The sequence below is a fragment of the Pollachius pollachius genome (assembly GCF_949987615.1).
Source record: "Pollachius pollachius genome assembly, chromosome: 6".
Taxonomy (NCBI): domain Eukaryota; kingdom Metazoa; phylum Chordata; class Actinopteri; order Gadiformes; family Gadidae; genus Pollachius; species Pollachius pollachius.
In genome coordinates this window covers 9882244-9907593 of record NC_136939.1, presented here as the reverse complement: position 1 = coordinate 9907593, position 25350 = coordinate 9882244, and the positions used below count along the sequence as shown (strand labels likewise).

General features: G+C 48.9%; 1 protein-coding gene across 2 annotated transcripts in view; it reads left to right on the top strand.

Annotated features, from left to right (window-relative positions):
• dscama (Down syndrome cell adhesion molecule a) overlaps positions 1 to 25350 on the top strand; it is a gene marked incomplete at its 3' end in the record, with an annotated part of 85955 nt that overhangs the window by 48213 nt on the left and 12392 nt on the right. For both annotated transcript variants that reach the window (XM_079738616.1, XM_079738615.1), the window contains exons 4-16: positions 935 to 1081; positions 1686 to 1964; positions 2654 to 2929; positions 6072 to 6368; positions 8113 to 8388; positions 10295 to 10573; positions 11238 to 11357; positions 12117 to 12296; positions 21739 to 21935; positions 22597 to 22693; positions 22991 to 23119; positions 23708 to 23875; positions 25024 to 25094. In XM_079738616.1, coding sequence (XP_079594742.1) covers positions 935 to 1081; positions 1686 to 1964; positions 2654 to 2929; positions 6072 to 6368; positions 8113 to 8388; positions 10295 to 10573; positions 11238 to 11357; positions 12117 to 12296; positions 21739 to 21935; positions 22597 to 22693; positions 22991 to 23119; positions 23708 to 23875; positions 25024 to 25094 — 2516 coding nt within the window. The remainder of the gene's footprint in view (positions 1 to 934; positions 1082 to 1685; positions 1965 to 2653; positions 2930 to 6071; positions 6369 to 8112; positions 8389 to 10294; positions 10574 to 11237; positions 11358 to 12116; positions 12297 to 21738; positions 21936 to 22596; positions 22694 to 22990; positions 23120 to 23707; positions 23876 to 25023; positions 25095 to 25350) is intronic.

The following is a 25350-nucleotide window of genomic DNA, read 5'->3' as shown; positions in this document are numbered from 1 at the left end:
ACGCTCCACGTTTTCGCACATTTCCTCACAAATTAGTTTTAATGTTAGCATGGTATTAGCATGTCGGTCTTGCGTCGTCACACCTTCACCGCGGCGCTCTGTGATCCCCCCCTCCCCCACCTCCATGTAATGTGGAGGAGACAGAGCGAGAGAGAGAGAGAGAGCGAGAGAGAGAGAGAGAGAGAGAGAGAGAGAGAGAGAGAACAGAGAGGGGGGAGAGAGATAGAGAGAGAGGGGGGAGAGAGATAGGGGGGGAGAGAGAGAGAGCGAGGGAGAGAGATAGAGAGGGTGAGGGAGAGGGAGAGAGAGAGAGAGAGAGAGAGGGAGAGGGAGAGGGAGAGAGAGAGAGAGAGAGGGGGGAGAGAGAGACAGAGAGGGGGAGAGAGAGAGAGAGAGAAAGAGAGAGAGAGAGAGGGAGAGAGAGCAATGAGTGACTTGATAATGAGGCGTGTTCCGTTGCAAAATAGCGAGCAGGCTAGCCGCGGCGCCTCAGAGGTTTGCTAAATGGCGAGTAGCAGATACGGTGCAGGGGCTACCAGCCGCGTAGGGACTGTTGTGTGCCGTTCACTAGGCAAACGTTTGCTATGTGACACTGTTCAACATTTGTGCATTATCTGAATTATTGTGATTTTGTGTCTGGTGTATGTGCGCATGAGCGTGTTTGTGTGTCTATATTTGTCAGTTTTTTCTTTAATCCCGGGTTGAAATTAAGGTGCACGCAAAAAAAGTTACATAAAAAAGATTTTATGAAGTATTTTTAACCTTTTCTCCACCTCTTTCTGATAACAACAATCCAAATACTAACGAAAAGAAAACAGGATTTAAAACGAACAGAAGTCTCCTGTGGTGTCGGTGCTACCCTGGTGTGCCGGTGTGCTGATGTCTGGTGGTGACCGCCGACTCATGCTCTGGGATTGTGTCCTGTTTCCTGCAGTGTCGCGGTTCCTCATCACATCCACGGGGGCGCTGTACATCCTGGACGTGCAGATGGAGGACGGCCTGTACAACTACCGCTGCATGACCCGCCACCGCTACACCGGGGAGACGCGCCAGAGCAACAGCGCACGCCTCATCGTCTCCGGTAACCCCCCCCCCCCCCCGCGCGCTGTGACGTAACACCTCCACAGGCCCTTGTTCACCCAGCGGCCATCTTGGTTCTAGACGCCAGCCAGCGTTTAGAACCAGAATGGTTGCTCGGTGAATAAAGGTGCGTGGCACATAGAAATGAAACACATTCATCCCAGACGTTTCAGTTTGAGTTTGGATGTTGTTTTCAAAGTGGCAATAGTTTGTGACAGCTAGTCACAAAAGCATGATAAAGAATGAAACGAACGATTGAAACTGAATTCTCACAGTTTGCATAATAATAACCCTAACCCTATATATATGGAGGTCCTAATGTTTATATATTCCTGCTTTAGCCATCCATTTGTCATCCAAACCACAGGGTAGTACGACACCAGGCAATACGATGACAACCAGCCATAAACACAAACAATGGTTTAAAATACGCCATGTTATACTGCATACATAGCCTTTCTATGCAATGTTCAGCCAATCAGATGAAACGGAGCAGCACAGTGAACGCCAACAATATAAAAAAAAAAAACACACACACTCACACTCTTCACTGATTCACCCCCCCCCCCCCCCCCCCCCACTCTCTCCCCGTCCCGATCTCCCAGACCCCGCAAACTCCGCCCCCCACATCCTGGACAGCTTCGAGCGGCGTGAGGTGATGGCGTCCCACCGCGTGGAGCTGCCCTGCAAGGCCTCTGGCCACCCGGCCCCCAAGTACCGCTGGCTGAAGGACAACCGGCCCCTGGAGCCCGACACCCGCTTCCGGCAGAGCGTGGCGGGCCTGCTGATCGAGCGCGCCCAGCCCACCGACACGGGCGCCTACGTGTGCGAGGTGTGGAACGCCTACGGCAACGCCGAGGTCGTCGGGAGACTGCTGGTTAAAGGTCAGTGTGCTGTCCGGGGGGGAGGGCGGTGGTGGTGGTGGTGCTGGTGGTGGTGGTGGTGAGGGTTGTGGGGGTGGATGTGGTGGTGGTGGTGAGGGTGGTGGTCTTTGTGTTGCTGTTGTTGTTGCAATGTTGGGTTGAGTGTTTGCAGAAAAGGATAAAGGTTAAATTCCAGAAGTCTGCAATGTAGGGCGTAGACATTGGGAATTGGGGATTCATCTGTAGGGGCATCATTGAGCGAGGCGCCTCAGCCTGTTTCTGGAAGTCACTATCAGGGGCTGTAATGTCTTGACGCCGATTGGGAAACTCTTCACCACTCTAGCGGGTTCTAGGATTCCCCTCAAAAATGTACTCTTCCTTCCACTGTTTTTAAATTACGATAAATGGATTTTAATGTGATTTGCCCTTTGCCGGGATCATATTAAAACGCACCACCGACAACCGGTTTAAAAACCATCAATGAGACCTCCTTCCTTTCTCTCCCTCTGTTCCTCTCTCTCCCCCTGTCCCTCTCTCTCCCCCTGTCCCTCTCTCTCTCCCTCTGTCCCTCTCTCTCTCCCTCTGTCCCTCTCTCTCTCCCTCTGTCCCTCTGTCTCCCTCTGTCTCTCTCTCTCCCTCTGTCCCTCTGTCCCTCTCTCTGCCTCTTTCCCTCTCTCTCCCTCTGTCCCTCTCTCCCCCTCCACGCCCAGAGCCCCTGAAGGCCGTGGTGAGCCCGCGCAAGGTGAAGGGCAGCGTGGGCAGCCAGGTGTCTCTGTCCTGCAGCGTCACCGGCTCCGAGGAGTACCAGCTGTCCTGGTACCGCAACGGAGAGCTCATCTACCCCGGCAACAGCGTCCGGATGACGGGCCAGAACCGGGAGAACCTGGTCATGGGGGGCATGGCCAAGAGCGACGGAGGGGCCTACCAGTGCTTCGCCCGCAACGGGAAGATGTCAGCGCAGGACTTTGTTCAGGTCATCCTGGAAGGTCAGCAGTTAGGGGATGCAGGGAAGAGCATGGAATAGCATTGGATATAGGATAAAAGCGTCTGCTAAATGCCCTAAATGTAAATGTAAATATCGTAGGTTGTATATAGTGGAAGTGTGTGTCTGTTTGTGTGTGTTTGTGTGTAGTGTGTAGTGTGTGTGTGTGTGGGGGGGGTGTATTGTGTGGTTAGTGTTTGTGTGTGTGTCTGCAGTGTGTGTGTGTGTTAAAGAGAGAGAGCTTGACAGTGAGAGAGTGTGACAGTGAGTGAGTGTGGGTGCCTGTGTGTGTGTCTGTGTCTGTGCGTGTGTGTCTGTATGTGTGTTTGTGTTTGGGTTGACTGTTGGCGTGGGTGTGGATATGGATTTGTTAGTGTCAAGGTTTCTGTCACATACACTTGTATGCTTTTAGTGGTTGTGTTTTGAATGGTTAGCACGTGTTCGTGTGTGTGTATGAGTGTGATTGTGTTTCTATCTACTGTTTATTTGTCTCCTTCACATGTGCACACGCCAGTGTCTGTTTGTGTGTGTCTGTATGTATGTATGTGTGTATGTGTGTGTGTGTGTGTGTGTGTGTGTGTGTGTGTGTGTGTCTCTCCATGTGCATGGACTGGTGTGTATATGCTAATAAGTGCTGCAGTGCAGGCTAGTCCCAGCCCCGTTTTATTAGATTTTGTGGAAGAAGGCTGTCTGAGCCAAGTGAAGCAGAGGCTGGCTTGCTGCAGAATCCTCCTCCTTCGCTCGGCCACACATCGTTATAAAGAGGCTATTGATAATCAATGAGGATGTAGAGCCAGTGAATTGGCTACGGATGAGCACATCTACAGAATCTACCCCTCTGCGTTAAATTAGAGCAGCCCAACCATGCCACCGAGCAACAGGGAACCCATCACGCCCAAGCCCATTCCCGGTACCAAATATCCTGGCACTGATCAAAGCAATCGGAACAAATCCGAGCTAATTGTAATAAATGGTGGATCGCAGTGTGCTGCCCCGGTTTCATTGTAGCGTTTTGCAACTCTTTAAAGTGATCAAGTATTGACCATCTTATGATCATTTAAATGGTTGAATTATACAATCCGCAAATGGAATTAATTTTTGGGGGATTTTGAATCTTCGCAAATATTTTAAGGAAATCCCATTGGCCAGGAAGGAGGTTGTTTATTATTATTTTCTTTCTAAGGCATGTCGAGAAAAGTAACGTCTGTATCTTTTCTCTAAGAGCAAGATAAACATCTTGCTTCCTCATACCAATGAGTCTGAATATTAAAATATTCAGATGTTTGTCCGTTGGTAATCATATCTAATCAGATTCATGATGCATACTTTTTTAATATCAAATAAAATACAAAATAAAGTGATAGTTTAACTGCCATTTCATTTTTGTGAACAGTGGGTTGAAGGTAAGGTTCTCTCAGTTGATAAAAGCACCATCCTGCAGCAGTTGTCTCCCATTTAGGCAGAGAGAGGCACACACTATTTGTTCAGTAAATCTAACAATTATCCAAAGCTTGATATGATGTCGTCAGGCCAGCCCCACCTCAAATCAGTAATTATTTGCACCGCAATGGTGACACGGGTGCCTTTGAGGAATCAAGCATTTGTTTAAATTTTAACCGGCGGCTCCCCTTTCAGCAGACAATCAGAATGGCTACCTTCATAACACGCTAGTCAGCAGTAGCTCAGGAGGTAGAGCCATGAGCGGAGCTTGGGGGTGGCTTCCGGGACTGAAGCCCCGAATCTCACGTCAAAAGCCCCGGATCTTTTTTAAGCTTTTGAAGTTATGACAACCCTGACATGTTCCCTCATGTGTCGACTGGTATTGATTTTCACCTCTTGAAATTGATTTATTTTCATTTTGAAAGAAACAACACATGGAAGCAATGTTAAATGCCATCTCTCGTTCGGTTGTTTAGAACGGTTGCCAGGACAACGTGACGTTTTCTAAACATTCACGTCTCTCAGCAGTCTTGTTAAAGTAGCCTCAGGGTGTGTAACAAACATTACCATGGACATTAGAAATTATTTTTCTAAACCAACATCCAGTGATACCGTAGCAGCAGCAGCCCCTGCCAATGACCTTTCAAATGTTTCAGGTCAGTGAAATTACCTTGATGCGCGCTGGCCGGGAGCAGTAGTGCTGGTGCTAGTGCTAAATAGCCTGCATCGGCTAGCTAGGCTGCTATGATAATTACTCCTTTCACACAAAATAGATTACCAGCGTTGTTTAAAATGTCAGAAATCCGTTTTTCTGATTGCGATTCGGTCTCAGCCAATATTGTACAGTGTTGTGTGTTAACAAATGTTACCTTAAATTAAATGTTGAGGTCCACTGAATATCATGAGGAGGTAAAAAATATCCATGTCTGACATATCGGTTATTTTAAACTCAGACTTTATTAACGATTTAGATAAGAAATGTACAGATATCACGTTGCTGCATTCGCTGTTTGACCAGCAGCCAACATGTTTACGATGTTACCGATGCGTGGCTGGTGCTAGACTGTCTTGTTTACTTTCAGCTTGCGTCCATATCCACGTTAATTGAACTTTGACCCCTTTTTAAATGAGTTCTACCAAAGTGATAGATGCGGACAAACCTCTAAAACAATGTAGTACTTATTTGTGTGCATATATATAATACTTCAGTGCATTATCATTATTATTTTAAATTAAAATAAAATAAAATTGATAATGACAATGCACTGATAGATTTAGGATTTGTCAATGTCCAGCAGGTCACCCTAAAATGGACTAGAATGCAGGAAATCGCATTTTAGAAATTCAAATTTTTTGGGGGGAGGACCCCCCAGACCCCCCTCTGGGCTAAGCCCCGTATGTACACAAAGTCTGGCTCCGCCTCTGGGTAGAGCGGGTTGACTTGTAACCAGAAGGTTGCTGGTTAGATCCCTGGCTCCTCCACACCATTTGAGTTTCGAGGTGTCCCTGAGCAAAACACTTAACCCTTACTCCTCCTGATGAGCTGGCTGTGGCCGCACGTAGTTGACTCCGCTGTCGATGGGTGAATGTGCGTGAATCGGTGTATGCAAACGATTTGGACAAAAAGCGTACACTCAGACGCCCTAAGTCACGGCCCAACCCTTCTCCCGTCTCTCTTGTCGTTTCCCCCCCCCCCCCCCCTCCAGACGGCACGCCCAAGATCCTGTCGTCGTTCAGCGAGAAGGTCTTCAACGTCAACGAGTTTGTGTCGCTGGCGTGCACGGTGAAGGGCACGCCGGAGCCCCGCGTGGCCTGGTCGCTGGACGACGAGCCCGTGGTGAGGGACAGCCGCCACCGCATCTCGCACTACACCAACGCCGAGGGCCACGCCGTCAGCCACCTGAACATCAGCCAGACGCAGGTGCCCGACGGCGGCGTCTACCGCTGCGTCTGCAACAACTCGGCGGGCACCGTGTCCTACCAGGCGCGAATAAACGTAAGAGGTGCTTGTCAGATCATCTCTTCCAATGCATCATCACATATACACACACGTAGTGGCAATACCTCCCCGGCGGTCCACGCTGTCTCGATGACTGTTTAGTGGGTTGGGTATATGGTGCGTTTGGGTTGATGAAGGTGGGGTGAATAGGCCGTGTTGTCGGTGGATCGTGGGTGGAAGACGGGGGGTGGTGTTAGAAAAGTGTGTTAGGTAGGTTCGGTGAGATTATCTTTTATTTGTATCTACTTGTAATACAATACAATTGTATACAAAGTGTAGGGATATGGACAGAGGTGGTTGAGGTTAGTAATCAATTGATAAAAATACAAATATGAGAATTACCAGATAAAGAAACAATAACAAAAAACATCTGATTAAAACGGCATTTGAATAAATAAAGATATGGGATAGGATGAAGCAGGTCCGCTCATTCTCCCTGAATTACGCTGTAGAGCAATCTGCTGGCCCTACCCTGCTTTGCTCAAGCCTCTGCTACGGAGCCCTCACATACATCCGGTACAAAATACAGCAGTCTCTCCTATTGGCTCCGCTGTCCTGGCTGTGTTGGGAGTCACCACCTCCCGTGACCTGCTTCCAGCCCAGTGCCTCCTGACAGCTTTATGTTGGCGACGGCGTTACAGTGATTTACAGTTCGAACCCCGTATATGGCAGAGGTGCTATCTCCTCCGAGCAGACAGAGACGGTTGGCTGGACTTCTGTTGTCGTGTAGCGGGATCAATGGGGACGAGTTGCAGGGCAGGAGGGGGTCAGGTTGCTGTTGGGGAGTGGAGGGGTTGCCTCCCAAGGTCAATCCATGACCAATTCGGTTTTATAAAGAGGGTTCGTTTCTGTGTACTGATTGGCTCGTTTGATTGTGTGCTTTTGTGCGCGTCGTCGGGCTTAGTGCGGGCAGATTCTGAGGCCCTTAAGTGTGTGTGTGATTGGAGGAAGGCTGCTGGTGCACCACCCTTGGAAGATAAATCTTCACAGGTGCCATGGTAGACCAAGCCTAATGACTCTTCCTCACATTGCATCGGCGCGCAAATCGTGCCACCGAGAGTACCAACCCTGAGGGCGGTTGTGCTTAAAGTACACTGCAGACCGTAGCCTAGCTGAGCTTTATTCCTCCACACTACATTAAAAACATATATAAAATAGCCTCATTTCCCTGACACGCCAAGTCCTTAGATGGCGATTTGGTTATTTGGTTGTTTTTGTGCGAGAGCGAGCAAAGGCAGCAGGGGAACATGAGCAAGGGGTTTTGATAATGGGTTCACAAGTGCAGAACAGGAACATTCTGCTCTAATGCTTGTCGGAGGCAATCAAAGCTCTCACGCAGGAGAGGAAAGGGGGGAGAGCCGGCGCAGCTCTCCATTCAGACGCAAATAGCCTGGTACACCTTCAGCCTAATTCATCTCAGAGCGAGTTCCCCGGGCTCTGAAGAGGAAACTCGCAAAAAATCACAACCAGGGAACAGCCCTGGCGGATTGTATCCATACGCTCAGCGGCCTGTCTCGAATGATTATCGGTATGGTCAAAAAAGATTGTTGTGTCGGAATTAGCTCAACGGTGTGTTTGGTTTTGCTGCGGTGATAGAACAGTCAATCGAGACGCATGGACTCAATGGTGGTATTGAAAAGGTTAAAATAAAAAACACTCACAATCTCGGCACAGTTCTTCTATGCCAAACCCCCCTAGCCTCAAAACCATTTTAAGAGAGGTCTTTGTTCTCCATTGCGTCCTTTAAGGGCCTGCCAGCATACGACCGATGAAGAACCTCACTGCCATCGCTGGGCGGGACATGTACATCCACTGTCGCGTCATTGGCTACCCGTACTACTCCATCAAGTGGTACAAGGACTCCAACCTGCTGCCCTATAACCACCGGCAGCGGGCTTTCGAGAACAACGGCACTCTGAAGCTGTACGACGTGCAGAAGGATGTGGACGAGGGGGAATACACCTGCAACGTGCTGGTGCAGCCGCAGCTTTCCACGCACCAGAGCGTGCACGTCAGCGTCAAAGGTAGGACCTTCCCTAGCTTCCCGTTCTCTTAGAGTAAGAGATTGTTAGGGCACTTCCCGTTCTCCTATTGGTCACAAAGGTTTAGCTTCTCGTTCTCTTATAGGACACAACGATATATATGGCTTCTCGTTCTATATAATCAGGTCATTTTTTTCCGACAACAGACATCTTTAAGGGTTGCCCTATGGTACCGGGAAAAAAAACTATATTTTTAAATAGAAACAGACGTGCAGTGCGCTAACCCTGTTCCAACGAGACGCTGGCTCTTCAAAGGCCCACGTTGATAGCTCCTGATAGCTCCTGATAGCTCCTGATAGCAGGACGTCTGGGGCTCCATCATCTTCAGCCAGTTTATCGCCTGGGTGATCTGAATAAATGCAGCAGATGGAGTCCATGATAACCCCTGATCTCTCTCTCTCTCTCTCTCTCTCTCTCTCTCTCTCTCTCTCACTCTAGCTCTCATTCACTCCTTCCCTCGTTCTCTCTCAATGACGCTGCATCATTTGAAATATGCAATGTGCAGATCCAACCGCACTCTCTCTCTCTCTCTCTCTCTCTCTCTCTCTTTAGTCTCTCTTTCGCGCTGGCGGGTGTGGGTACTAACGAGAGCAAGAGGGAGACGGGGCCGGGCGGTGGGGGTGATCAGACCGCAGAGACAAAAGCCTAGCCGCCATTCCATCCCAGGCTAATTTGCCTGTCGGCTGCTTAGCATTCCGGCGCTCGTGAGGGGAATCCCCGGGAGGCCATTATGCCTATTTTGTTGTGAATTAAATAAGCACTGGAGTGCCGCTTATTCCAATGTTATTTTAAGTCATTAATTTTGCGAAGCATCTGTTTCTCACGATGGCTACAGTGTCCCTGGAGAGGCAGAGGGAAAGGAGAGGCAGAGGGAAAGGAAAGATATGGGGAGGAGGAGGGATGGGGTTGGGCGCGGGGGGGTGTAGAAGAGAGATAAATGGAGATAAAGATAGATGAGAGAGAGAGGCCTCAGTGTGAGATGGGGTGTATGAAACGTGCGCAAACACCTGTGAAGTGCCTTCTTTAAACGGCGTGGTGATGAATTGGTAATTATGACCCTCACCCTAGTGCTGTTTTGCTTAAAAGGAGGTTCTGCTCCTGCTCTTCCAGGTGTATTGGAGGGGAAAAAACACAACTGGCTACTTTGTGGTTATTTAGATTAAACTGAGGGCCTCTTAACACTTAAGTCATGAGAACAAATTGTGACTTTCTGCACTTGAGGTTAGCCGTTAATGTATGTATGATATGACCGCAGAGCATACCTAGACCATCTCGTGTCAGCGCTAGCTACATGCTTCCATACTGTTATTAGATAATCAATGACATTCGATCGATACAATGTTAGAAGTGTTTTTGATTCGATTTTCGGTTTCTACTGTTCTTACATTCAAATGCACATAGTTTTAGCTATGTAAAATAGTTGTTTAGGCTTCATTGACCGTATCAGCACTTCTCAAAGTCACACCGTTTGAATAACGTGTGCCTTTAAAAACAGCTCCCGTGCTGCGTTTTGATTGAATCACAAAAGCCCTATTCCGACAAAGGCACGGCGGTTATTCATAACCCTGTTTCAATATAAATCCTGCTGATAAGACTCAACAGCAGTGGTCTTATCAATATTAATATTTGGGTATTAGAATAACCATCCCTTCTACAGAGAGAAGTAGTGGCGAGACAAGTCTGTGTTTGAATGACCCCAAACTACACGCGTACACCTCTGCTGGCAATGGATCCTACGGGAAATCTGTTAAGTCGTACGATCAGTTTTGACAGTGTAGAAAATGTACTACTACCTACTTTAATCCCCGTATTTCTCCCTCCCCTCCGTCACCCTCCCTGCCACACCTCACCACCACCCCTCCACCAAATCTCCCCCACACATCCCCAGTCCCGCCCACCATCCACCCCTTTGAGTTCCCGCGCTTCTCCATTGGCCAGCGGGTGTTCATCCCGTGCGTGGTGATGTCCGGCGACCAGCCCGTCTTCATCACCTGGCAGAAGGACGGCCGGCCCATCCCGGCCAGCCTGGGCGTCACCATCGACAATATCGAGTTCACCAGCTCCCTGCGCATCTCCAACCTCACGCTGCTGCACAACGGCAACTACACCTGCGTGGCCCGTAACCAGGCGGCCGCCGTGGAGCACCAGAGCCAGCTCATCGTCCGCGGTGAGTGGCCTTATGCGGGTCTGTGGGTCGGCTCAAATGCGGGATTGGCTTGATGGTGTTTGGTGGTGTTTCTCTTAAAGGTAGCGGCGATGCCTTGACACCCTACCTTTTAAAACTCATTGATGATGGAAAGGTCAGAGCTTTGTGTTCCGCTGTAGTCATCATGCTTTGGTATGACTAGTGTATACCTACCGAAGTCAGGACCGCAGAGTCGCTCACCAGCTTCCGCAAAAGACTCAAAACTCACCTGTTCAGAGTTCATCTCGACTCTGCATAGAAACCAATGCACAGCCACCATTGAATGTTGTACGTCCTGGCACTTGTACATTACACTTATTCAAGGTACTTAATTGTGTAGCATCTACAGTAGCTGCTATCGCTGCTTTACACGGGGAATGGGTTAGCCTAGCGATTGTAATACTTGCACTTGGTTCTATGAACGTCTTTACTGTACCGACAGCGATATGTTTCACTTCTTATGACAAATGTACTTTTTGTAACAAATGCATTTATTGTAAGTCGCTTTGGATAAAAGCCTCTGCTAAATGCCCTAAATGTAAATGTAAATGTATACTAGACATGTGTGTCTGTTGAACACAGCTTGAAGAGATTTGTGCCCATCACTGCACTGACTGATTGTGTTTGCACTGTGTTTGCATTGCAGTTCCTCCCAAATTTGTGGTTCAGCCCAAGGACCAGGACGGCATCTACGGAAAGGCCGTCATCCTCAACTGCTCCGCAGAGGGCTACCCTGTCCCCACCATCCAGTGGGAGTACTCTAAAGGTACGCACGCACGCACACACGCGTGCACACACAGACACATACCGTAACAAACACTTAAAAACGACTAATCACACTTCAATTAATTTATGATTAAACATAATTTAGATAAATGTGTTAGCACATACGCATTGAGGTCACACAAAGGTTTCACAGACAGTTAATGTTCGCCGTTTGGCTCCCTTTTGGACAAATTTTGCTGAATTGCAAAATAAGACGATGTTGTTGTTGTTGTGGTTATCGTTATTGTTTTTTTGACCTACAGCCCTCTTTTCTTGACTCGTTTCCTCACTGAGTATCCTCGCTAGTTGTGTGCTAACACAACACACATCGCAATGTCCACAGCCTTGAGGCTGATCGCACAGCAAAACACACACCTCCTCCGCAATTTTCAAGTCAATACCGGGAGTGCAAGAGAGCTAAAGAAGAGCTATGTGTGTGTTTGTGTGTCTGTGTGTGTCTGTGTGTGTATGTGTTTGTGTATTTTTATATTTGTAAGACAGGAAGTTAGCTGCTATATTATGCAAGCTTAAATTGACCCGCCTTGTTACTCCTGGCCTCGGCTGGCCGGCAGAAGTGTCTTGAGGACAGCGAACAAACCGTAGAATCCATCCTTCCTCTTTCACTCTGCTTTTTGAACCAGATTCCTATCACATCGTCTACCCTGAATCCCATGAGCAACGCTGTTGATTGAGATCCCCCTCCCCTTACAACCCCTTCCTCTAACCTCTACCCCATTCTCTTTCCCTCTCTCTCCCTCAGGTGCGGGGGTACCCCAGTTCCACCCCATCGCCCCCAACTCGGGCTTCCGCATCGAGGTGCTGGTGAACGGCTCTCTGCTGATCAAGCACGTGCTGGAGGAGGACAGCGGCTTCTACCTGTGCCGAGTCAGCAACGACGTGGGCGCCGACGTCAGCAAGTCCATGTACCTGAACGTCAAGAGTAAGCCGGCCCCCCTTTGTGTTTACCGTCGACTCGATGCCCTCGGGGTTCAGTAGAAGGTTGCTTTTATCCAGAGGGACTGAGCACAGGGTTTTAGACCCAGGTGGTGAAACAGGATGTGCATGTCCCGCCAAGCGATGGCAGTGTGGTTCTACATCGGTCTTAAAGGACGCAATGGAGAACAAAAACCTCTCTTAAAATGGTTTTGAGGCTAGGGGGGTCTGCATAGATAGATAGAGTGTTTTTTATTTTAATCTTTTCAATACCCCATGAGTCCATGCATCTCAATTGACTTTTCAATAACCGCTACAAAACCAAACACACCAGCGAGGTAATTTAGATATAATAAGCAGGTCCAGGGTTATTTGTCTTCCTCAAGGAGGCCCTACTACACATCAGTTGGTGGATGTATTCAGGTGGATCAAACCCTTTGGCTGCGAGTCGATCAACTGAATGAAACGCTGCCCCCCGTTTGAAGTGACCACCTGTACAGGGTTTAAAAGTGGAATCAGATGTTAAATAGGATTTTATGGCGGATCCACGGTGGCCATTTTGTGGTACGCATGCAAATAATTGACTGTTGTGGCGAGCGGTCCTAAATGGAGGGTTTTTTTATTCAGTGCTGCTCAAGTGTCCACAAGCTCCACTTTGTTGTGGAGGATGTTTTTTGGGAGTAAAGAGCTGTTTAGTAGTCTGTGGTTGTTTCCCGCCCACGTGTGGATATACTGGGCAGGCCCCTGCGCTGTCAGCGATGTTGGAAAAAAGATACGTCAGGTGGACTGCGGAGTTGACTCTCCTGACAGGTCGGGGCACTGGCACTCTGCGGTGACATCACCATGGCAACCTGCGCCAAGCGAGCTCTCTCTGCCTGAATAAATACTGTGAAAGCTCTCTCTCTTTCATTCTCTCTCTCTCCCTCTCTCTCTTTCTTTCTCTCTCTCCCTTTCTTTCTTTCTTTCTTTCTTTCTTTCTTTCTTTCTTTCTTTCTCCCTCCCTCCCTCCCCCTCCCTCCCTCCCTCCCTCCCTCCCTCCCTCCCTCTCTCACACCTTCTCTCTCTTTTCCACCCTCCATTTCCCACCCTCTCCCTCCTTCCATCTCTCCCTCCTCCCTCTCTCCCCCCCTCACTTGCTTTCTCACTCTCTCCATCCTTCCCTCTCTGGCTCACTGTCTCACCCACATATAGTGGGAGAGAGAGAAAGGGTTCATCCACCATTTCATCAAAGGCTCCACCAGCCCCCCTGCCCCTCTGCCCCCCAGCTGTGCCCTCCACACCCCCATTAAACCCTTGTATTCCACACACGGGGAGAGACGAGCCATGCGGAACGGAGGAGTGAGGAGCAGAGGGGTTTTAGACGGAGAATGTGGGGGAGGGGGCGTTCGAGGGAATGGGTTTTCCATGTCCATTCTCCATCATCACCCCCCCCCCCCCCTCTCTCTCACTCTCTTATTTTTGTCTTATTTACCGAAATCTTTTTTTGTTCTTCTTTGTCCCGTCCATGTGTACTGACTTGGTCCTAGACTGTTTAAACCTGTGTGGAGCACTTACCTTGTAAGTCTAACACTTACAATGTGCTAGAGATCACCACTTTTCATGATGATGACTTTCTTTTCACAAAAAACATGGCAACCGCACGATGAAGACATAACTGATGGACACCACACTACCTGTCTTCAGACCCTGGTTATACAATAACTGTTTTTTCTACGGATGATTCTCAAGTGTGCTTGAACAGAAATGTAAACAGTTGGTTTTGCACATTTGGTCGGCTGCTGTGAATTATGTTTGATGCAATACAAAAACACTTTTATCATCAAGAATACTGCCACCTTCAGACTATACGTGGAGATTATAATGCGAACAACAGGTTCATTAACGGGAAAAAAATAAGAGGAAAGTATTCACGCTTATAATATTCAGAGGATAGGTTTTATGAAAGGTCCCTTCATGTGAAATCTACACCAAAATATATGAGAGGTTCAATGAAGATAGATGTGTCTCACTGAAAGCAGGTGTGCCTGTAATATGAGTCTGTTTGTGCATGCACACATGCGGGTCTGTGGCTGTGTACATGGAGTCTGTGTAATGTGTACGAGTGGATCTGACGTAGACGGACCTGCTTTAAACTGTCCCCGCCTAACTCCAACACATAATACCCTCCCTGACACACTTCATACAGCTCCCCCCCCGCCCCACCTCTCTCCAGTCAACAGCCAGCATGGCTGAATATGTCTCATAACTAGCATTAGATAAAGTGGTGATTTAGAGACTCAAATTGTTTGTGCTACGATCGTACGTTAGCTAAATCACTCCTGCCCCGTGAATGCACACTACTTCAGATTAGAACCCAACCTAAGACGCTAGGCTTTGAGATAACTCCATTAGCAATTATTTTGCCCTTGTGTGTATGGGGGAGGGCTGTGGTTTAAGTGTGCATGTGTGCGTGTGTGTGTGTGTGAGTTTGTGTGTGTGCGACAAGCTGTTGTTTTGATTGTTAGGCTGTCTGCTGTTTTGTCTTCTCCTTGCTCTCTGCAGTAACCTGAAACTCCCAGGGAGCCGTGAGCTCTCTGGTGTGTGTGTGTGTGTGTGTGTGTGTGTGTGTGTGTGTGTGTTTACTGTGTTTGAACACCTTCAGACAACAAGCTCATTAACTCCTGATACCTCTCTCTTACCCGCTATCTCTATCTTTCTCTTTCTCTCTCCCTCTCTCTCTATCTCTCCCACCATCCCTCTCTATCTCTTCCTCTCTCTCTCTCTCTCGGTTCCTTATTCGGTGTTGTGTTGCCCCCCCCTCCGGTTGGCTGATCACACAGCCCTGTTCCGTTAATTATATCTAGCCATCAAACCGCAGTGCTCGGTTGTGCAGTTGTTGGTTTATCTGGGCTAGCGCAACAAACTTCTTGAGCAATGGCGGCCACTTAATAGGCTTAGGAGGCAATTAGTAGTGGGGGAGGGGAGGAGGCGTGGCAGTGGGGTGAGACAGGAAGGAGGCAAAGTCTGCATGTTAGAGTGATCACCTGATGGAATAGTAGGATCTCTGCTAAACTATAGCAAATCATATTTCAAACACAACTATGTAACATAATCACATGATCTAGTATAGTGAAGGGGGTTTCAGTTATGGAGTCTTAACCAATATAATCACTTACTCCCTCACTCAAACACACATATGTTGACATGCAACTACACACCGAGCACCCATCAAAACACACACGCTAATGCAAGATGTGTAACGAAGAGGTGCAGACTGTGGTGGAATCCTTGGGAAAGAGGAAATTAACTGCAGGCTGCATGGATTCCCTGGCCTGCCACTTCCTTTAATATTAGCGTCTGGATGGTCCTCATCATAGCACACCATGTATCATCCCAGGCACCAACCTGCCTCCGTGATAACAGCCAGCAGAAGTTAGTTGCAAACACACCATAAAATTGGTATTGCGTTTTCTCTTTCTGTCTGTGTGTGTGTGTGTGTGTGTGTGTGTGTGTGTGTGTGAGGGAGAGAGACAGTGAGACATTTACTGTATTTGTACATGATTGATCGTGTTTGAGTGTGCGTAAATATGCATGTATGTGTGTGTGTGTGCGTGACAGAGAGAGGCACTCCATGTGTGTGTGCATGGGTGTGTGCGGCGTGCGTGCATTTGCATGCTGCTCATATGCACGTATGCTAATCTGCGTTTTTATTTCCCCCACTTACACACATCACACCTTTTTTATGAACCTACTAATCAGGTGTCACCCCCCCCCCCCCTCAACACACTTGATATTGGCTACAGATGGGGGGCATAAATAAACACAGCATCCCCCCCCACCCATACACACACATACAACAACACACACACCTCTCCAGCCTGCTGCCAGGCCCCCTTCACAGAATCCCCTCCCAAAACAGATGCATTTGTGTCAATTCATTAGCCATTCACAGTGGATGCTATCAGAGGCAGTCAACAGCTACTCAGTGTTCATCACTGACAATTAGGACCAATCACGTCTATTAGGCATCATAGCGGCGCCAGACTCGCCATGAGAGCATAATGAGACTTAATTGAAGAAAAAAATAATGAAAGGCTTAAAAAAAGCGTGCAGCTCCAACCCCTCACCTCCCTCTCCGTGAACAGGAATCTACTCCTGAGATCTCGCCCGCGGTTCCACTGTCTACATATATGTGTGTGTGTGTGTGTGTGTACACCGCATACGTACATGTCTGTGTGTGTGTGTGTGTATGGCCCCGCATGCATGAGGGGCGTGCGGTCGCCATCACGCTCCATGTCCGAGCCAATTGTGCAGCTAAGGGAATTATTTCAGTACATTTGCGGGCCAGGCCAGTGAACCGGTCATTCCAGTGCCAAGAGCTCCTCCCCCTCCCTCCCTCCCTCCCCCCCTCCCTCCTCTCCCTCCCTCCCTCCCTCCTCTCCCTCCCTCCCTCCCTCCCTCCTCCCCCTCCCTCCCTCCCTCCCTCCCTCCCTCCCTCCCCCCGCTCTCCCCACCCCACCCTCCCCCCCTCCCTCCCCTCCCTCCCTCCTCCCCCTCCCTCCCTCCCCCCCTCCCTCCTCTCCCTCCCTCCCTCCCTCCCTCCCTCCCTCCCCCGCTCTCCCCACCCCACCCTCCCCCCCTAACCCGCCCTTACAGACTGTTAGCATCCCCCCTTCCCCCACCCGCCGCCCCTCGCCCAGTGTGCCCATTTAGCCCCGGTGCCCGCAGGCTGAGGGAGGGGGGGGGGCAGCGGCGGGCTCGTTTGGCCTCGCCTCGCCGTGGTCGTGTTGAGCCGCCATGCACCCCGCGGGCCCCCGTCGGCCCGGCCCCGCGTTGTGGCGCAGCGAGTCGTCATGGGGATAAATTTGGCCCGCCCTTCAGGGGGTTGTTGTTTTATTCCTGTCTCTTTTTCTCTCTGTTTTTTTACACTCCAGGGTTTACGCACGCACACACACACACACGCAGAACCTCGCACACACACACACACATGCAGAACCGCGCGCACACAAAAACACACACACACACACGCACGCAGAACCTCGCACACACACACACACACACACACACACACACATGCAGAACCGCACACACACAGAACCGCACGCACACAAAACACACACACACACACACGCACATGCAGAACCGCACACACATACACACACACGCACTCGCACGCCGAACTGCACACACACACGCACACGCCCACACACCTCCACAGAACCGCACACACACACACACACACGCAAACACACACACACACACACACCACCACACAAACAGAACTGCACCCACAAACACACGCACACACACACACACACAGACAGTCATATGGGGGGGTGTTCATCTGCGTTCATCAACGTTCTGATGTTAGTGCTACGCTTAGTGCTTTCCGTCAGGTCCAATTGGTTGTTCTTTTGGACTCTTTCATAAAGCCCTTAGTGTTTCAGTGTTACCTCTGCACTGAAGACAAGAAGCACGATGCACATTGAAACAGCTGCCTAGACATTTAATCTTACTCTTGTGGTCCATCCCTCTACCCCCCAATCCACTAAAGTGGATCCACACGTCTCTAACCCTAGTGCGTTAAAAGACATCTGCAGCATTGTGTTTTGTCTCATGGGTACTATGTATATATGTATATATTTAATATTGTTTTATTTTCTGCATTGCGACATTCAAGTGGGGATTGTGTAATCATCATGTTTGTGTGTGATAATCAATGGCAGGTCCATGTTCTATTCCTGGCTACTAGAAATGGCCTCTCTCGAAGAGCACAGATTGAAGCGAGAACTAGAGAGAGAAAGAGAGCGAGAGAGAGAGAGAGAGAGAAAGAGAGAGAGAGAGGGGGCAACAGAGAAATAGGGAGAGCCACAGAGAGAGAGAGAGCAAGAGCAAGCAGGAGGGAGGGTAGTGATGGAGGGGAGAGGAGAGAAGACTGTCCAACCGCTGGTTGGCATGGTAACCTGGCCAGGTGAAAGGGAGCCTGGGAGAAGAAGGGGGGTTGCAGGGAAGTGGGGTTGGGAGTGGGGGGGGGGGGGGGGGGGGGGGGGGCTCGGTCTATTCCCCCGGTCTCGGGGGAATAGCCTATCAGCAGCAAGTCTACACCCCTCACCCCTTCTCGTCTGCCCCCTTTCTGCAGGCTCAGGTGTATCATCACTGCCCTCTGGGCTGTTACTGGTGGAACAGAGCTCTCCTTCCTCCCTTTCATTTCGCATGAGGGCCATTGTAAACACACATAGGTAGCTACAGTATGTACATGCACAAAATGGTGGTACAGAGGCGGTAGCTATGTTTGCTATAGGTATTGTTCCTCCTGTACTGTTGTGGCCACTGCGGCATGCTGTGAATTTATTTTAGTGTTTTTAGGGACTGGATGAACTGAAGAGCTCTTCATGGTTTGTTCTTTAATTTTGTATGAAGGTATTAATACCAGCGTGAGGATGGTGGATGTTTTCTGTTTAAATCAAATTGTGCAGGTATGGATGAATGGATGAACACGCACTGCTTAAAGTGCTGACTTATGAATCTCTTCTTACCTTGCAAAAATGACTTTAGGTCAATGACTTTGGGTGCAATTTAAATGTAGGAATCATACTAAACACAGTGAATACACTGAAATACACTGTCTTCGTCCTGTGTTCATTATTGACACAGGGTACAGTATTACTCGCTAGCATGTGGCTAGGTCCAGATGAGGTACAATGTTTTGTACATGCCTTTCCCATATGACTAGATATGTATATCAACGTATGCACAACATGCTTTTCCATGTGCATGTATGACTAGGATGACTCACACAGAATGTAGCTCAAGTCATTAATCTCCGCTTGGTTTAATACATTCGTCAATACGTCTTGTAGGCCTGGCTGCAGTGTCTATCAGCTATGTGTATCACTGCCTGATGATAAGGGTATTAGCAATATGCTGAGAGCCTAGCTGGGAGCACAGCTATATGCATAGATATCAGGGTTGCTGTAAGATCCAAAGTGTGCAGTAAATTTGGTTTAAGGTCCAAAATTATGAGTGAGTACAGTGTGTGTTTGCTGGAAATTAATGGGAGGAGAGTGAAGAGTGTGTTTATCTTTCCTTATTTGTTAGTTTTTCTTGGTTGTTCCCATAAAGCTGCTGGATTTTTAAGAACATACATCAACAGTGCAATTACAGAGGCCATGTAGTGCGCCTTGGGCCTGGCTCAGCTGGCCTTTATGTGTGAGAAAAAAAAACACACACACACACACACACACACACACACACACACACACACACACACACACACACACACACACACACACACACACACACAATTAATCATCCTTTATATTCTTTTCATGCTACAAGGATTCATTGTTATTTAGTTTTGTACAACCTGCCTCATACATTAGATGCACTATTTCAAACACAAATAACCATTCAAACCATTTATAACCGTAACTATCAGAGGTATAGTGCAAAAAGTGTGTGCTATTTGTCCAGGTGACATTTTTTTTTACTTCCCGCAACGTTGAAATCCCGCTAACCCTGCAGTCATCGGGTTGATGAACTCCTAAAAGCCTGATTAATAACTAAACGCGGTCAATTTAAACAGACGTATGAAAATGTGCATAATACTCTCTCCGTGTTGCCGCGCGGCATGAATCTTTGATGGATTTTGTCAGCAAAGCGTCTGAGGGTGCTGTGATCCTCAGTTTGCGTTGCCCCTCTTCATCTTCCTCCTCCACCTCCACTCCCTGGTCGAGGAGGCCCAGCGGTGTCGCTTGCGTCCCCAGTCGGAGGTGTCAACACCCCGGCTCCGCCTGCCACCTCTAGGCCCCTTTTTACCCTGCTCTACCAGGGCTGGCATCGCTGCCACAAAACGCTAGCGTTTATGTAAAGCTGGAGTATGTTGTGTTTTTTTTTTCTTTTCCCCCACGCTTTCCTTTTTTTTCCGTTTTCTTTCCTTTATCCCAGTACTTCTTTTCCTCCCTGAGTGCGACTCAGTAAAAATTCATACTTGTCATGCAAAATAAATCGCGGTGCTTTTCCGTTGCTCGGCTTCAAATGGCTGCAGAGTGAATAAGAAATGAGGCTTAAATGTTCACAACCCCTTGCCTGACACTTCCCATCCCATCACCAGAGTCATGCTGCGTGTGTGGCTCTGTGTGTGTGCGTGTGTGTTAGTGTGTGTGTGTGTGTGTGTGTGTGTGTGTGTGTGTTTGTGTCGGTGGGAGTGCGTTCAGTGTGTGTGTTAGGATGAAATAGAAAAAGAGACATTCTCTAAGGCTTTATCTTAAATGTGTCTGAGAAAAAAGTGTTTTCATGCGTTTCTACTGCGTGCGTTTCTGTGTGTATGTGTGTGCACACATGTGTTTATGTGTGTGTATGCGTGCGTGTGAGTGTGTATGCATGTGTGTACTTATCCGTGTGTATGTGTGTTTATTTCTGTATGTGTGTCTGTCTGTGTGTGAGAGCTAGGGAGGTTGTTATCCACTCGAAAGCAGGTGTAATGAGGCGTGCATGTCGTTAGTGTGTGTTTACTGCCGGGTCTTAAGTGTGTTGTTAGATCCCTGGCGCACCAATAGGGACCATCGCATATCAGATACTACAGCGAGCACACTCGTACGCAACATCCACGGGCAAGGGGACACACACTTTGTCACACGTTGTTACTCAGACAATGAATACTAAAACGAGAGCAACTCATTACTGTAACCAATATGGCTGTTGTGACCTTGTGTGATTATTATAAAAAGATATAAATCGGTAATATAATAGGATTATATAGTGCACACAAACGTAAATAGTGAGATCATCAATTTGATAAGCAATATTATAATATTATGTTATTGCATAGACTCATATAATTGTGTTATTGTGGGGTGTTTAGTGTGTTAAATTAGTTTCTTGAGATCAGGCAAATGTCCACCTGCGCAAAATCTTTCTAATGACCTTTTGTAGAATTGAATTATCTTTAGCGTAAATAAAGGGGTGCCACGGTGGCTCACTGGGTAGAGCCCGTACCAAAGGCTGTGTCCTGATCGCAGCGACCCGGTTCAATTCCTGCCCCTGGTCCTTTCCTGCCCCTGTACGTCCTCCCCTTTATCTCCCATACCTTCCTGTCTATCACATTCTATCATAAAGCATAACACATGCAACAACAAAATATATAAAGGGTAAACAAACCAACAGTCTTAATCTAAAGGGACACCTCCATGATTGCGGAAACACGTGCCATTGCAGTCGCTCTCCATGATTGGCCGGCAATTGTACCAAGTGACCACGTTTGATTTCCATCAAAACAATGGCAAACCAACGTCACCTTGCGGCGAATTACGTCCGCTGCTGTTGCCAACATTTTTTATGACTTTCGGTGTTTAATTAAAGTTTAACGACCCACAGCTGATTTGAATCAGCACAATCATCCACCATCTTAACGAGGTCGCCTCCTCCTCCCCCCTCCTCCCCCCTCCTCCCCTCTGTGGTCTCCCCCCCAGTCCCGGCCATGATCACGTCCTACCCCAACACCACGCTGGCGACGCAGGGCGAGGAGAAGAAGATGAGCTGCACGGCGCACGGCGAGAAGCCCATCATGGTCCGCTGGGAGAAGGAGGAGCGCATCATCAACCCGGAGACCAGCCGCTACGTGGTCACCGTCAAGGAGGTGGCCGACGAGGTCATCTCCACCCTGCAGGTAAACGCTTTGCTGCTGCTGTCTTTTTGGTTGTTTTTTTGGCCCTACACCCCCTTGTTTTGTTGGGGAGATTCTCAAAGCACTTCAAAACTCACCTCTTACAGAAAGCATATGACACCTGACCCCACCTATACCACACCTTACCTTACTCCAAACCTTACTTAGAATTTTTCTGTATTATGTTTTCTTGTTTTTCTTTTCTCTATGTATTCTCTATGATGTAAAGTGTCTTTGGGTTACCTCCAAAAAAGCGCTATATAATTCCTATCAATTATTATTATTGTTATCACTTGTTATGCTTTCCTGCGTCATTACTGCACGTTGTGTGGACCCCCGTCCACGGCGGTGATATCGATGTATTTATTTAGTTTCGAATTGTTACATTTATCGTCATAAACGTAATAACTTATCAGTCAGCATGACCTGTGACCCCAGCTCCCTGCGTAGGCTGGGGTCTTAATAAAAGTGCTCCCTTGTGGAATATGTGAATCTGATTACATTGTTTAAATAAAGACGTGACAGGTGTGCCGTTATTTATCTAATAGATAGCCTGGGGTTGTGTTTGTGGAACAAATCTTGATTTTAAGAAACATCATACACTGGGGGGGGGACTTTTATTTTGTAATCAATGCCCAGTGAAGCGTGTGTCCCTGTGCCCCAGATCATGCCCACGGTAAGGGAGGACTCTGGCTTCTTCTCCTGCCACGCCATCAACTCCTTCGGGGAAGACCGAGGGATCATCCAGCTCACAGTGCAAGGTATGCAGCCCCGCAACCACACACACACACACACACACACACACACACACACACACACACACACACACACACACACGCCTCACACTGGTGGTCGGTATAAGACAAAAGGACACTTTATTCATTGCGGGAGGGAAATCAAGATGCCACAGCAACAGTTTTGCAATATAAACATCAATGTCAAAGGATAAGTGTAATTAAACAAACTAAATCCAAGCATATATTTACATAGACTCATAAGTACTGAGCCCAATCAGAGTTGAACAGACCCCCCCTGACCCAAATCCTGGTTCCCCCCAGAGCCCCCGGACCCCCCTGAAGTGGAGATCCGGGAGGTGAAGGACCGGACCATCGCCCTGCGTTGGACCATGGGCTTCGACGGCAACAGCCCCATCACGGGCTTCGACATCGAGAGCAAGAACAAGTCGGGTAGGTGACCCTCTGGGGTGAGGGCCTTGGACTTGGTGACACTTGGATGTTTGCCCCGGGAATATGTTAGTGGCCATGTGGGTCTTCTTAACTAGCTATTGATGTGAAACTACATGGGAATTTGTATTCTCTGATCGTGCCTCTACTTGTGAGGGCGGTGATCTCTTTTGGCCGTTGATGTTGACCCAGCATTGTCATTCAGTAGAACAGGCTGGTCCTAATCTCGAAAAGATGAGTCTTTAGATGGATAGTCTAAGGTCTGATGGCAGACAAAATCAAATCTGGGCTAACGACCAATCATGTGGCTGGCGGTGCGGCTCTGTAGACAAAGAATTTGCACAATAAAAACCACAAACTCGGCCAGCACCAGTTAACTGTAACAAAGTGTCTGTAAAGCTTTCAAATCAAACCCATGTAGACTTGCCTCCCCCCCTCCCTCCCCCTTTCCAGAAGTTGGACTATAACCCAGAAGGCCTGCTGTATCCGAGATAAGGCTGGTCCTAATGCCACTATGACCTCCCCCTATTAACGTCCTACCCATTAACCCCTTTTTGTCCTGCCCCTTCCCCCCTCTCCCCCCCTCCCCAGCCTCGTGGGACACGGCGCAGAAGACCAAAGACGTGTCGCCCCAGCTCAACCAGGCCACCATCATCGACCTGCACCCCTCCTCCACCTACAACATCCGCATGTTCGCCAAGAACCTCATAGGCAAGAGCGAGGCCAGCAACGAGCTGACCATCACCACGGACGAGGCCGGTGAGCGGGGCTTTTTACCGCTCGTTACAGAGTGCCTTGTGGTTCACGGACGAGGTGCCCGTTCGTAAATACGTCTTCAGCGGAGCCGCAAGCTTCTCTGAGTATGCAAATATTAGGCTGCGAGGCGGGAGGGAGGCACCTTGCCCGTGGGGCTCGGAGATAAAAGGCAGAGCTGTCCCAGTATAACTGCTGTCCTCCAATCCCTTCACCGATCCTACTGTCGGGTGGTTGGCCTTGTGTGTGAGGAGGGGGAGGGAGAGGCAGAGAGAGAGGCAGAGAGAGAGGCAGAGAGAGAGGCAGAGAGAGAGAGAGAGAGAGAGAGAGAGAGAGAGAGAGAGAGAGAGAGAGAGAGAGAGAGAGAGAGAGAGAGAGAGAGAGAGAGAGAGAGAGAGAGAGAGAGAGAGAGAACCCTGAGCGAGGGGTGCTGAATGGGGGACAAGGGCCGGTCGAATCATTAGCCGCCCAGCGACACTGGCCCCCATCGTTCTGTTGCATTATTGAACGCACGCTGACCCTGCACTAAAAGCACAACTTTTCAATTAGCGGCCCCTAGCAGTAAATGTCACACTGCGGTCAATAGACTGAAGCCGGACCCCTCCCGCCGATAACACACCCTCCCACCCCCATCCTCACCCCCCACCACCGACTCCACCCAGCCCGGACCCACCCCTCAGAAACACACACACATACAAACACACTAACACACAGACCCACCCCTCAGAAACACACACACATACAAACACACTAACACACACAGAGCCACCCCTCAGAAACACACACACATACAAACACACTAACACACACAGAGCCACCCCCTCAGAAACACACACATACACCCACCTACAAACACACTAACACAGACAGACCCACCCCTCAGAAACACACACAAACACACACAAACACACACACACACACAGATGACTTCTCGGTGTGCGCTCATCACACACAACAGCTGACGCTAGGTTTTGTAACGGCGCTCTCGATCTCGCCGTGAATATGAATCTGTGCGTGGAGACGTGTGTGGACGGGTGACTGACAGAGAGTTGGCTGAGGGCCAGACAGAGGGGGGATTCAGGGTGGCGTTCAGGACCCATACAGAGCACGGTGCATGAGGACAGGGCTGATCATGTTTCATCCCCCCCCCCCAGCTCCGGACGGACCCCCTCAGGAGGTGCAGCTGGAGGCCTTCTCCTCCCAGAGCATCCGCGTCTCATGGAGGGTAAGCTACAGCATGCTGTAGGCTGCGAGGAGGTCTGTGCGTCTCTCTGTGTGTGTGTGTGTGTGTGTGTGTGTGTGTGTGTGTGTGTCTATGTGTCTGTGTGTGTTGGTGCACGCATACGTGTTTGTGTGTGTGTTAATTTGAGAGACTTATGTTTGCTTCTCTTTAATATGAATACGAGTGTGTGTGTGTGTGTCCCCTTTCTCGTCTTTCAGAGTGTAGTGGTCAAGAGTAGCCACACATTGACCACAGACTT